General features: G+C 41.7%; 1 protein-coding gene across 4 annotated transcripts in view; it reads right to left on the minus strand.

The window, feature by feature from the left end:
* The window catches only part of ASAP1 (ArfGAP with SH3 domain, ankyrin repeat and PH domain 1), a 349,163-nt gene that overhangs the window by 148,325 nt on the left and 185,757 nt on the right, over positions 1 to 15,081 (minus strand). For all 4 annotated transcript variants that reach the window (XM_070221826.1, XM_023648976.2, XM_070221824.1 and 1 more), the window contains exon 4: positions 4,971 to 5,043. In XM_070221826.1, coding sequence (XP_070077927.1) covers positions 4,971 to 5,043 — 73 coding nt within the window. The remainder of the gene's footprint in view (positions 1 to 4,970; positions 5,044 to 15,081) is intronic.

Here is a 15,081-nt window from a genome sequence, read left to right on the forward strand (position 1 = left end):
CCTGGGTGTCGCCCAAAGATTGAGAGCAAGATGTCAGCCAGGGCTGCAGTCACCTGAAGGCTTGACTAGCGCCAGCAGACTAACTTCAGTAGTGGTTTTTGGTGGGAGACCTTTCTCCACAGGGCTGCTTGAGTGTCCCCACAAGATGGCGCCTGGCTTCTTCCAAAACAAATGATGGGGAGGGGGAGACCAGGTGGAAGCTCTTTATGAACTGGCCTTGGAAATCACAGGGCATCACTTCTATTACATTCTATTCATTAGAAGAGAGTTATAAGTCTGGCACACATTCAAGGGGAAAAGAATTGGGTCCATCTTTTGAAAGGAAAAGTGTCAAAGATTGCAACATATTTTAAAACCTCTAAGATGTTGAAGAAACCGCTAGCTATTTTAAACATACGTTAGGGGAGAAAGAAAGGGAGGGAGGGAAAGAAGGAAGTGGGGGACACACACCAAGGCAAACTTTCTAAATGACAATATAGCTCACAGATTAATAATGTTAAGACTTTAAAACTTAAAAACAACACAGGAAAACTGAATGGCTTGGAAAATTTTCCCTTGATGCAAGAAATTCACAGAATTCAGTTTTTTGTTTTTAAAATGTCCTCATATACAGTAGGGGCAGTAAGAGAAAGAGAGAAATTCCAAAAGCCATTTTCAAACTAAAAGGCTTACATGGAGATAATTTGTTTTTCCAGTAAAATTTCTGTTATTATTATACTGTTTACTAATTAATACTGATAAAGCTTTTGTGCAAAAATAATAAAGATATTTTAAGATTAAGATCCTTCGCCATTCTCAACCCTCTTTCAAATCATTTGGGGTGTGGGTAGGGAGTACTGGCTGGTAATTTCAAACCAGAAATGTAGAAGTGCTTCTCAAATCTTTCAAGAGCATCAGATGGGTTTCGTGTCACTAAAGCACTGTGAGAAAACAAGAAAATTATGAAAACACACTGGGAAACAGATATCAGAGTTCAGCCTCTTGTGGCTTCTCTGGACAAGGCCAAATGCCCTTGGATGGGAACAGCTTAGATTCCACTGAGCATGTATCATGGAAAGATCTGCAACATCACTGTTTTACTCATCTAGCTATTTTTTAAGAATTAAATGTCATAGTGCTGCCCACACAAGCTGACCAAAAACCTGGGTGTGCTATACTCATTGGTGACTGCAGACACCCTACCAGGCCCGGGAGTCTGCAAGATCTGAGTTTATGCCACATTTCCAAGCCACCGGCACCATAACTACTATTGCTATCCCTATCTGGGAACCACCAAAGTCATCCTATGGATTACACTGCTAGGAGGTTACAGGTGATCGATTCACTCACAAATATTCGAGATTAGTGAATATTTAACAGCCACTCACACGGAGAGCTTCTCAGGGACCCATCCAGCTAATATGCGGCAATTCATTCTACACTTGCTGAGCCCCTGCCAACTGTCACAGAGAAGACACATACAGAGCTATAAACAGCAAAACTGGAGTTAGCTAGGCTCTCGTTCCATTATTTGCTAGGTGTGGCATCTTGGACAAGACAGTCTGGTTCTTGAAGCTGCAGCTCCATCATCTATAATATGGGGATAACGGCAGACCTGCCTCACAGGCTTGTTCAGCTTAGCTCAGCATGATATAAACACCCAATGAACGTCATGTCCTCCAAGCTAACCCCCTTAGCACCCTCCTCAAACTTCAGCAGATCCCTCTTGTTATTTCCCTCTTTGTATCCTGTAAGCTTTCCTTTATAGCACTTTCCAGTTTCCAATTATAAATACTTCTCGGTTCGATGACCTGATTAACATCTCTCTCTCCCACTGGACTGCAAAATTCATGAAGGCAGAGATTCTGTCCAATACACCCAATATCCAGAATAGCAGCATGTAATAGGTGCTCAGTAAATATCTGTTGAACAACTAATAAACTAGGTTGAAAAATGCACAAAATACAAAGATGAAAGACACAATACCGGCCCTGATCAAGGAGCTCACAGGCCAGTGACACAGTTCTCAAATCTAGCTGCATTTAGAACCAGCTGGGGAGGAATTTTGTTTTAATCCCAGTACTTGGGTCCTACTCTGGAACAACTCTTGGCCTGCAGGCTGGAGGGATTCCCGTTTTTGTGTTTTAAGAACTCTTCAGGTGATTCTAATGAACAGCCAAGGTTAAGACTCACTGGTATAATGCAAGAGAGACCAGTCAACAATTATAATACAATGGAATGTATGTTCTCCTACAGCAGCAAAAGAACTTCCTGCAATGATGGCAATGTCCCGTGTCTGCACTATCTAATATTGTAGTTGCTAGTAACATGTAGCTACTGAACACTCAAAATGTGAGTCCTATTGAGACTGAGGACCTGAATTTTGAATTTTATTTGCTTTTAATTAATTTAAATTTAAAAGCCCTATGTGACTAGAAGCTAGAAGCTAGTGCAGACCTAAGGAGTACACAGGACAACTCTGAATTCAGGCGGGGAGATTCAGAGCTCAGTTAGCTGTGACCCCCATCCACGAGAAGAGAACAATCTGATGGAGGAAATGGCAACTAAACTCTGCAGACCCCCCCCTGAACTCTCCACCTTACATACATGCTGGGGCAACCTCTGCCTCCTGCCATATCCAGGACAGCTGGGACCAACGAAAGAGCAAGATGAAGCACATCCTCGCCAAGTAAAAGAGACTCTGTGTGAGCTGCTGAACGATGTAATCACTGTGGCAAAGGGAGGAAATGTGTCTTGAGCAAGGACACTTGGGAAAAAAAGAGTCACATGGCACCTCCAGCAGAATAAACATGGTAACACCTCGCCTCAAGCATAAACCATAACATTAGTGAGAACTGACGCTTATTCCTGAGGCAGAGAATGGCTCATTAAGCTCTTTATAAAATCAGATTGGTCCAACATTATTTGTAGGATGACTGAATTAATATAGAGAAGACACCCACGCAATTGATCTGATTGCCATGTTTTCCCATCTACCATGAGTTAAGCACCTACTATGTGGCAGGCAGTGTGCTAGGGACCTTAAATATTCCCTCATTTTGTCCATACAATACTCTACAAATTAGATATTATTTTCGCATTTTATGGTAAGTTAAATAATTTACTTGACTTTAACAAGTAATGACAAAGCTAGGACTCAAACTGAGATCTACATGACCTGAGTTTCTTTTTTATATAGGCTGTATTCTATTATATAGATATACTACTGTTTATTTAACAAATCGCTATTTATTTTCTGTTTTTCCAAATACAGCAAATGCTTCATTGAATCTACTTGTATATAAATTTTAAATATACTTGTATTGGTGCATAATACACATACCTACATATAGAAAAGTGCATAAATCCTAAGTGTAGCATTTGATGAATTATCAAAAAGCACATTTAACCATGTAATCACTCCCCAAATCAAGAAATAGGGCAATACAAGCACCTCAGAAGCCCCTTTTGTACCACCTGCTAGTTATTTACCCCACTCCCCTGCCCGAAGAGCTCACATCTATAAAGGGCTATCATGCTAACTCCTTAAAACGAAGCTCAGACGGAAGTTACAAAGCAGGTATATAATTTAGGCCAAGACTTAAAACATTTGGTCACTACCTAACTATACAATGATCATTTATCTACCTTAATTAGAAGTTAGTGTTTTATTGGATATAAAGAAATTAGAGGTATCAAGGAACCGGGGTACAAAATCTGTCAACAATTAAGATGACAGAGTGTCTTAGGCCTCGGGGCTTTAAAGAAGACAAGAGACTTAGGTTTCCAGTTTAGTGAGACTTCTCATTCCCAGCTCCGGTAAGGAGAGGAAGGTGATAAAGAATCTGAGGGTCGGACTTTTCCTTTTTCAATGTTCCTTTCAGCTCTATAATTTTATGACAATTATGAATATAAATATAAATAAAACACAAACTTTATATAAGATATGAATTTATGGCATTTACTGAATTCCCACAAGTACTCCCGCAAGGTGGTAGGCCCTTTATAGGTATTAGCTCATTAAACCCCTTCAACAGCCTTGTCATACCAAGATTCTCGTGGTACAGAGGAGAAAGGAGGTTCAACAAAGTGAAGCAACCAGTTCAAGGTCACACTGCTGCTAAGGGGCAGAGCAAGGATGCAAACCCACATTGGTCCATGTCAAAGCCTGTGCCCTTTCCATTCTCCTTGGCTGCCTTCCCCTCCCAGGTTTCTGTTGCATTACAGACAACCGATTTCTTAGAGACCTGACCTCTGGGTGAGCGAGCCAGTACCGCAATAATGAGAACAAAAGATGTGAGTCAGAGACCTTGAAACTCATTTTGTATTTCCAAGCCTCTCCTTCCCTGGGGCGCTGGAACCTACCATTTCTTGTGGTTATCCATTGTTTATCTTAATTTGGTTTATTTCTTCTTACCCACTGACAACATACTTTTGTCTCCAAGTGATAAAGTCACTAGACCAAAGGTAAAACATGTAGTTACACAGGTTACCGGGCACGCCCTCAGCCACAAGACACGACTCTAGCTGGCAGGTCTGTCCAGGTCTCAATTTAACCTTGCCCCTTTCCCTCCTCTAACTTTCACCCCACGCCCGTCACGGGTAACTGATTTTCAAATGTGTACAGGTACACCTCAGAAGGAAAAGGTCCTCATGTGTCTAGGGCCACTGGATTACAGATTGCCCAACTACAAAGAGGTTTCTACATATTTCATATGTCGCTTGTGGCAAAATTACCTGTAAGTCTACTAAGTTTTTAAGTGTCTAATAAAACCCATTGCAACTAATATTTTTCCTACTTTTTACTTTGGAAACAGTAACAGGTTTGGGCTGATAGAAGAGAGAGAGGAAAAAAGAGAAAACCCAAATTTCTTTGACCTACTTATTTTTCCATTTGTAACAAGTCTTCTATAAACCTAGCATCTTACAAATAAAGAGAAAACTACAGACATTACATATAATTCATGCTATCTGCCTTAGTAAGTACTTACCTTGACCGGAATTATATATTGCTTTTACAGACTTCTTCACTTTCTGTAAGGCTGTTCTATCTTGGTCTAGAGCCTAAAAAAGAAAAACGGGGAGAAAAAGATGTTGGAAAACTTGGTAAACTTAAAAAATAAGAAAAACTCACTTGTGACTGCATTTGTTTTGCTGAGTACTGGAGCAACAGCAAGCTGACATATTTATTAACAATGAACCATTTCAAAGAATGAAGTGCCCTGGATTTGAGTAGCTATGTTTTGGGGATAAATGCAGAGTCGTTCCACAAAGCTGAGTGTTGGGTGAAATGGATAACCTGCAGTCAGCTGGTGACCATGCTAAGCTATGCCCAAGAAAGGAAATACAGGACCCCTAAGCGATGGTAAGACTTGAGAGTTCACCACCTGGGAAGGGAGAAAGGCAAGCGAAAGACATGAAAGACACATACCCAGGGAACAAAACACATCTGATCACATAATGGCAATTTCAGCCAGAAAGAAAACATTTAAGAGGTGAAAGTAAGAGTGACCTGAAGAGCTCTGAACAACGCATTTAAATTTGAGGATTCCTTTTAGTGTCAAAAAAAAAAAAAATTCTATGATATAACGCCAGTTGTATTTAAAAATTCTGTTTACTAAAAAAGCACAGCATGGAAAATGCTACCAGGATGCTCGTAGTGCTTGTAAATGATTTCTTAGATGATGAATCAATACACCTACATTAATCTACTTGTGCTACAAGGTGGGGGGCTTCCAGGGGACTGTCACTGCTGATTCTTAATTCAGGTGCTGGATACGCAATTGTGTTCCGTTGGTGAAAATACATCAAACAGTGCACTTAGGAAGTGTTCTCTTTCCTATATAGGTATTACACTTAAAAGCAAGTTTAAAAAGGGGGTGATCAATATAGGTATACATATGGCAACACCGACCTAACTTTCTAAAATAACTTCAAGTCTCTCTCTGCTTCCCCAGCAGTCAATGATCCACAGGCTGGGGACACCATGGATGGTGTGTCAAGATCTGGAAGGCACGAGCGATAGCAGCAGCAATAATAATAAACTTGGATACATAAAATGTAAAAACACTACATGTGCATTCATATCCATTTACATCAGCTAAACCTCAAAACTTCAGATGAGAAAACTGAAGTCCACGGAAGTTAAGTACTTCCCTCCCTGAAGGTCACCCAGGAGACCGAAAGGGGTAAACGCAACGGCAGCAGGCCTCTATAATTCCCCTTCTCCTGCAAAATGGTCTTTCCTGCCACCCAAAACATGTGGTTCAACTGGGTGCTGCCGTTTTCCTTCGGCTCCTGTAGTCTGGACACCAATGGCTGGCCAGGTGGGCATGACCCAGGCTGGGATCAGGGTCCTTGCTAAGATTTCTGGGCTTGGGAACAGGGATCATAATGTGCAGTCTCTTTCTGATGATGTGAGCCTGGGGATGGCCAGTGGTTCTGTTTCTAGCTCTGTGGAAGAATCTGGCGAGACAGAACGATGTTAACAGAGACAAAGCACCAGAGACAAGAGGTGAAGAGGGTCTTGGTGGCATCTGAGTCCTTGCTTCCAGCTTTCCCCAAGGCATATGTCACTGCTAATGTTCCTACAGACTGAGTACATGAGATAATAAATTTCTTCTGTCCCAAGCTAGTTGAAATTGGGATTCTATCACTTGCATCCACAAGTCCTAAATAACACAAGGACTCAAGTTACTGAGCACTTACTAGACCAGGCATAAGCTTTGTACAGAAGACATACCAAGGAGATAAGCTACGTATGATTTCTACATCTTATCTCTCGGCATTGTATCTTTACAGTGCTGTGAAGTAGCATCTATATTTTTCAGATAAGGAAATGTGCTAGGCCTTCAATAAATCCTTGTAAGAAGGAGGGGAGGGAGGAAAAGATTAACTAAGGTGCTCAAAGTCACAGAGCCGTAAAGTGCTAAGTCACAATTAACACTAATGTCTACCAAATCCCAAATCTAACAGGATGCTGGGATAAAATCCAGAGTTTTCAGACTGTAAGTCAAATGCTATTTCCACCATGCCCATCACTTACATTCCATCTCCACAAATTTGTCACAGTCATGTCCTACAGCACTCTTATTTAATTAATTTTGTTCTTTAAATCCATTCACATCTTTTTTAACTTAAATACATTGTAAAGAGCTATCATAAATGGAAAACCAGGATCACTTACCATTAATAGAAGATACCCAAAAAATTACTACGTATCTCTAACTATATAAAATGCTCATCTGTTTAGTACCTCAAATCAACTCATCTAACACCAGTGATACTGTACACCATGCTTAAGGAAACTATTTTAAGAGACAGTTTCAGGGAAGAGACGGAGTTTGAGCTATTTCAAAGATTTGAGATTTATACTTTAAAATAAAGAGGGAAAGTAAGTACCATTAAAAAAATGCTTAAGTATGAACCTCAAAGGATGCTGAGGTTTACACAGATTATCTCAATTCTCACAAAAGCCTTATGAAATAAGTCCTATTATTAAATTCATTTTATAGATGAGGAAATACAAGCTCAGAAAGTATAACTTTCCCAGGGTGGCGGAACAGCAATTTGAACCCAGATATTGAGAGCAGAATTTGATCTCCCAACCACCAGCGAGTTCTGCATTCCACTGACATCAGTGATGAACTGAAACCAAAAACAGCCTCATCTTAAGAGGGGGACTATCCATCAGTTTTCAGAGACAAATCTGTGCTAAGAAATTACAAGGCATTAGGTTGCTGGGAGTATGTGAGGGAAAGAAAGCAATGCAAATAAGTGCAAGTAAGTACCCATTTAAGAGACCGAATCCCACACGTTTATCCTTTTTGCAGGAAGGACATTTAAAAATGAATCCTAACGATATCCACTACTATTTATCATTTTTTCAATTTTTGTTTGTTTTTTTGGTGAGGAAGATTGGCCCTGAGCTAACATCTATTGTCAATCCTCCTCTTTTTGCTTGAGGAAGATTGTCCCTGAGCTAACAACTGTGTCAATCTTCCTCTACTTTATATGTGAGATGCCGCCACAGCATGGCTTGATGGGTAGTGTGTAGCTCCATGCCTGGGATCCAAACCCGTGAACCCCAGGCCACCAAAACAGAGTGTATCAACTTAACTACCATGCAACCAGGCTGGGTCCCCCATTTATGTTTTATATATGTATTACTTCCATCTCTCTTTTATTTTTTTAATGAAAACCCCTGGGCTTTAGGGAAGTAAAACAGCTTGCCAAATGTCACGCACTGACTAAGAGAAGAACCAGCCTATGCTTTTTCAACCATACCCCTTATACCCACCATAGAAGGTGCCCCAGTGCTTTCCCTGGATCTTAGCATTTCTTAATTATTTTCAAGAAAGGAAAAAAGGATCTGCTTCCAGAAGAAGACAATCTATCTGTTCAGCTTGAGGGAGTGATGACCACATAAGGATGGGTCTAGGCAAAGATAAATTAACGAGCAGGCTTTAATGTCCATGCACATTTAGAGCTAATGATTCCACGTGAGCAAAGGGATGTGGAAGATTTCAGCCGTTAACATTTTATGAGACCCGCTACCTGCTTTATTTTTTCTCAGGAAAAGTCTCATAATTTATGTTGAACTCTTACCAACTCATCTATAAACTAATAGGGTGTAAAGTTCATGTGCTCACTTCTAAACGTTATTAATAACACCCGCGTTTGACAGCAACAGTCATAGTTAAGTCTGGATGACACTTCTCTTTTTATACTCTAGTATTTGGCCACTAGCAAAAAGAAGCCAAGTAAAATGCAGTCTTAAGGGCTCCATGTTTAACAGAGCTGGGGAACACTGTCATTCAATCAAACAAGGCTGCCTCCAGAAATAACATGTCTGAATGTGCTACAGAGTGCCATTCCCTCAACTGCCAGACAGGCACCACCTGCAGTGACATCCTCTGAGATGTCGTATGCCTAAAATTAAATAAAGGTGGAGAGAAAAGTGGCAGATAATACAGGCTATAAAATTATTACATCTCTGAATTTGTTAAAATATGTACCTCCATTTCTAAGTTTCCACCTGAAGTTAAACAACTTGAAAGGATATGTGTGTGAGAGACGGGGAGATGGGGAGATGGAGGGAGGGAGGGAGGGAGGGAGGATAAATGAACAAATAAACAATCCAGGAGAATATGCTTATCTCTAGTAATAGAGTAACCACCTTCCCTATCTAAAATTGTGCAATACAGCAAGTTCACATTCTCTACATTACTAAAGAGCAGGGGTGTTAACCTAGAAAAGCACTTTCAACCTTGATGTGGAGAGTTTTTTCTTTTATTTCATGTATAGTTCTAACAGGTTTGGTCATCTGAATATAAAGAGAAGAAAGCGGCTTTTTGCAAGTTAGAGAGAGACTGCCAGAGAAACCAAACCGACAGAGGCAATACATAAGAGCTGGCAAGCAGGATTCAGAAAAATTATACAAACCAGATATAAGAATGAAAAATTCCCTACGAGTCTGAGGCTACTCAGGGTAGGACATGGAACCTTTCGTACTCCCCCAGGCTCAGTGGCATCCCTTGGTCACAACACAGTGTACCAACAGACGCACACGAGTCCAGCCAGACTTGTTCCTGGCTCAGGGCATCTGCACCAGCTGATTCCTCTGCCTGGAACTCTCACCCAAACTCTTCAGATGACTGGCTCTTTCTCCTTACACAGGCCTCTGATGAAAAGGCCCTTCCTGCAGAGGCCGTGTACAGCCAGCCTAAAGCAGCGCACACCCCAGCCCACCTGCTGACTTGCTAACACCCTTCGTGCTAGTTTTCCCGCAGCACCACCACACCCAGAAACGATCCTGGGCATGATGTGTTTACTTTTATGGTGCTCACCTCCCTCCCTAGAAGAATGAAAGCTCTATGCAGACAGGGCCCCACGTAACCTGTTCACGGCTGAATTCCATGACCAGGGCCTAGCAGATGGTAGAGGCTCAAAAACGCTTACAAAATGAAGTAACAAATAACTGAATGAATGAATTCCTCAGTATTCTCAGCTCCACAAAACAGGAGGTGTGTGACATAAGACTTACCTTGAAAATGGTTGAATAAAATAGTTTTGGATTGAGAAAATGTGGGCTTCTGTAATTTTTCCCCTAAAGATTTTGAATAGCCAAAGTTTAAATGTATGTATGTTATATGTATAAACAGTCACACCTTTAAAGAAACGACCATACAGTACCAAGAGTAACGGTTAACAGTATAGACAAAATTTACACATTTTAAGTTGGTTTTGCACTTTAAAATGGTCATTCTGGTAACTTTCTTAAACCTTTTATTGAAATATAATACACGTTATGTTAAATGTTGTTATTCATTAAGATTTTCTATTTTAGAGTTACTTTCTAAGCCTATGGCTCCTTCTTTTCAATATACTCAAGAGGGGGACACTATTCTTATTTTGGGTAGATGTGATTTTTGAAAATAAGGACAAGTCTTTGGAGCAAAATCGTATGCACATACTTATAGAGAAAGGAAACGATGGATGAAAATAACATAATAGCATAAAATTCCTTAGAGATATGCTGAGGTCAACAGACATCACACCTGGCTTCCAGGGATACTGAGCATAAATTAATTAATTAATTAACTTATTTACTTCTTGTGAGGAAGATTGGCCCTGAGCTAACATCTGTTGCCAATCTTCCTTCTTTTTTCTTTTTTCCTCTCCAAAGCCCCAGTACATAGTTGTATATCCTAGTTGTAAGTCCTTCTAATTCTTCTATGTGAGATGCCGCCACAGCATGGCTTGATGAGTGATGTGTAGATTGCACCCAGGATCCAAAGCAGCGAACCCCGGGCCACTGAAGTGGAGCAGGTGAACTTAACCACTATGCCACCTAGCTGGCCCCTAAATATATTAATGTACCTGGAAGTGGCTAGCATAAAGCCCTGCACAGAGCACGTGCTCAGAAACTGCTGGCTGTCATTACCCTCACCTCTGAAGGTGCTTCCAAGAGAGAAATTCCTGAAAGATCTGGAGCAGTGACAGCAAAACATTTCTGAAACAAGTACTCGTACTACCGAAGGGATTTCTTCAATGGAAAGAATTTTTACTCGCTTGGGGGAAAAAAGCTGTGTTTCCACTTTATTACTTTATACAGTCATACATTGCTTAACAACGGGGCTATGTTCTGGGGAATGTGTCGTTAGGCAATTTTGTTGTGAAAACGTCAGAGAGTGTACTAACACACATCTAGATGGTATAGCCTACTACACACCTAGGCTGTATGGTACTAATCTTATGAGACCTCATCCTATATGCAGTCTGTCATTGACCGAAACGTCCTTAGGTGGCACATGACTATAGTTGCATTCAGAGAGGTAATTTCAAAAATTCATCTTAATAGATGCATCTGTGCCATAATCATCACAAAGCAAATGTTCTTATGGGTAATTCCTTTAATAGGGAAAGCAAGGGAAGACTACTCTGGCCTAATTTTGGTTCAGATCCTGACTGCTCCAGCCTTCGGCTTGCTGAGCGATCGTGCTACCTCACAGGGAGCAGGGAGGATTGGGGAGCAAGGTGTTCAGGCTACAGGAGAGGCTGGCTGCCTAATTAACATTCACATAAAGTCTCTGAGGATGAAACAGGGATGTAGGTTCTCATGCAGCCTCATAGCCAAATCAATAAATTATTTACCCATTGTAAGGCCCCATATACTAGAATGTGTAAGTGTATAATTATCATGTGAATCAGGCATGAGCCTAGAAAGTAATCTGATGTGATACTGAAGAGCACTGTGAATGAAGGTGCCGGAAGAGAGAATGACAAAGAACAATGTCTACTACCTCAAAAAAGAGGAGGGGTCACAAAGCATGCAAGGGAGTATCTGCTGGGGGGAATCATCAAACTCAGGTTTTTCTACCATTTGCTCATTTTTTCACCTAGTAACTGTGCCTGGCACATAATGAACACTACTCTGTGTCAGGCACTGGCCTAAGTGTGCAAACCCAACACTGTAGGCACCTCTACTTCCCCAGCTGCATGCCCTCTCCCTTCTACTTGCCACAGCAAAACAACACCAACATCCTTTGCTAGAACAAACGGGAAGCCTGCTACTGCTTTTGACAAGACTGACGAGGGAACTTACTCATAAAATATTCATCCTTGCTACCGTGGGGCTTTATCCCCACTGCCCATATCATTCCACTCTTTACCTTGTATTTTAGGAGTTTAGGTACCTGTGTCTCTTCTCTACTCAATCAACTAAAAGCTCTCTAACGATAATACCAGGATAAAGCTTATGCTTGTTTCTTTCTTCACACAGAAGATGCTCGGTAAGAATTTGCCAAATTGAGTGACAAGAAAACGCGCGCACACACAGACGAGGAAGGATGAATGAATTCACTGTTCTTAGAATAAAATCCAGGTCCTCACTACTGCCTGCAAGCCCTATGTGATCCAGCCCTGCCACCCTCTGACTTCTCTCGCTCCCACACTCTCCGCTATTCATGTCTATGCCACAGCCGCAGTCTTTTTGAACCCACCAGGCTTGTTCCCACCACAGAGCTTCTGCAATTGCTGACCTCTCTGCTGAAACCCTTTTTTCAAAACTCTTTCCCAGATCTCAAGGGGCCTGGCTGGTCTGCTCCTTCTCTTTCTTTTTTTCTTTTCTTTTTTTTTTCAGTGTTCAGCTCAAATGCTGGAAGCACAGGTCTGTCAATTTGAGGAGGAGAAGTATGGGGTGCTGAGAACCATCCTGTGTGACAGCTATACACCACCAACAGTTACAGTAAGGCTAACCAGGAAGCAGCGGCACAGAATACCTGCAAACAGAGGAAGACAGACACAGCAGCAGAAGCTTTATGAAAGGAAGAGGTCAAGATGTTATCGCTTGTTAGTTTCAAGATTAATATGAGTTGAGTGAGGCTGCTACACAAGGGGAAACGATCAACCTAAAATAAAATTTGATTTGCATAACTTAGCAAAAAAATGGAAAGTTGACAAGTCATCCACAAATAGAGGTTTTAAGCTGTTTATCTGTGCTATTTTAGACTAGAAAAAGTGTCCTTAAGATTCAGATTCTCCTGTGCTCATAGATTTCAATCAGAAACATTTAATGTCCTCTACTGTGCCTAGATAGCTGAATGGTTGCATAGGGTAGAATTTGACCCACAGACAGCAAAGATCTGTAGCTGCTAAACTACAAGGGTTTGGGCCCTACTTCTTCAGTTTAGATCTGTAGCAAAGAGTCAGTGTACTACCTTCAGCACTACTTCCTGAACAATTCTAAGGATCTGTTCTATGCAGGAAAATACCACCCACTTAACAAAGAAAAGATACTGCACAAAACTGTAACTCACAAAAGTCCACTTTCCTGTGTACGCACACATTACCTGTTGGGTGTGCACACATCTTTAGACCAAGGACCACACTAGGCCCAGAGTATGGGCTCAATTAAGGATCAGTCAAATGAATCTGCCTGTATTAAAAGCATCCAGAATTAAAGGTGTACAGAACAAGGACTGAATACAAAATGCTGCTGTTTATTTCTCATGTGCTATTTATTTTAAAAATCTAAGTGTTTACACCAACCACTTGAAGGAAGCACCATCTTAACTAACGTAAATACAGCAGCACACAGTTTTTGCCTGGGTGACACGTGTAGAAATATTCATTTTCTAATCTCCCCAGGGCTCATCCTGTCTTTCAAAAGACAGTACATCTATGAGGTATCAATGATGAAATAATTTTATTTTCCCTGTGAAGACTTAGGACCTGGATGAAACAGAGTCGCCTCAATTAACCACTCTGAGGTTGCAAAGGCAGCCATACAGAAGTCCGATACGTAACGGAGGCAGAGGCAGCTGTGTGGGGTCAAGGACCTGTCCCCCTGCCCTCACTGTCCCCGCTTCTACAGATGGAAAAAACAGGCTCAGAGAGGGAAGTAACTGCCCTCTGAGTGAGGGGAAGGCCTAGGGTCACTTTTGTATTCAATATTCTTTCCGCTAAACCACTCTGCCTCTGACACTGATGCCAGGAGCCAGCAATGTGAATAAAGAAAGCGGAACAGATCACTTTCAAAACCCTCAAAGTCGAACCTGCCGTCATAAAGAAGCACAGCCATTCTACATATTCTGCATCTTCTGTGATGAGACCTAACCCATCTCTGAGGGCTGCGCCAAGTCTTGCTCTGCTTTGTTAAGCTCGTTCTCTGCAGCTAACAGCTGGAGCCCTTGCTGGCCCCACACCATCCAGCACTCGTTACCAGACGTGGGTGCCCACAGTTCCACGTGATCTGATATCAACATTCCAGCACTCAACTACCACTTGTTACCAGGGCCAGCCTTTGCCTCTGGTGTTTATCCCTGGACTTGGAAGAAGCAGGGCCTAGTCGTGGTGCCAGGTGCCATCTCGAGATGCAGCAGGATGCTGTGGCTAACAGTGCAGGCTTTGAGGTCAGGGAGACCTTGCATCACGTCTCTGAGAGACTATGGTCAAGATAGTCATCTTCTCCGTACTCATGCTTTCCTCACACAACACCTGGTACAGGCAGGTGTTTCCTTCTTCCCTTCCTTTCTGTCTTTAACTGTCCTCAGATTCTTATATTAGCTCATTCTCGCCTCCCTTCTCCCCAATACTGATGATGATAAAACATGTTGAAATGTGATGAACATGTTTGATACATCTTATCTTACTTAATCCTCACAATAATGTGTGCAGAGGTTTCTTATCACCCATATTTTACAAATAAGGAGACTGAAGCTCAGAATGGCCCTAGATCCAGAAGCTAGTCAGAGACAGTGCCAAGATTCAAAACCGGGTCTTCCTGACCCTAAAAGCTATATTCATAAGCATCATGCTCTCCGACCTTCCAACTAGACAGAGTGGGGTCCAGAGGACCAAAGAACCTTTAAAATACAAAATCAGCCAAGGATTCAGTAATCAGGCCACTAGATAAACAACTTCAAAAACCTCTTCCTTCCCATTCGCGTAGTTCTCTATGAAGGAGCCCAAGAAGAAGTGAGATGGGCACTTTGCTTGAGAACCCAAAGTAGCTCTTTAAGAAGGTTGAGGGGTGGGGCAGGGAGGAGAGCAAAGTGGGAAGAAGTCAACCTGCAGTTTGCTGGGGTTGTGCCACCGAGC

This window comes from Equus caballus, chromosome 9, assembly GCF_041296265.1.
Source record: "Equus caballus isolate H_3958 breed thoroughbred chromosome 9, TB-T2T, whole genome shotgun sequence".
Classification (NCBI taxonomy): Eukaryota; Metazoa; Chordata; class Mammalia; order Perissodactyla; family Equidae; genus Equus; species Equus caballus.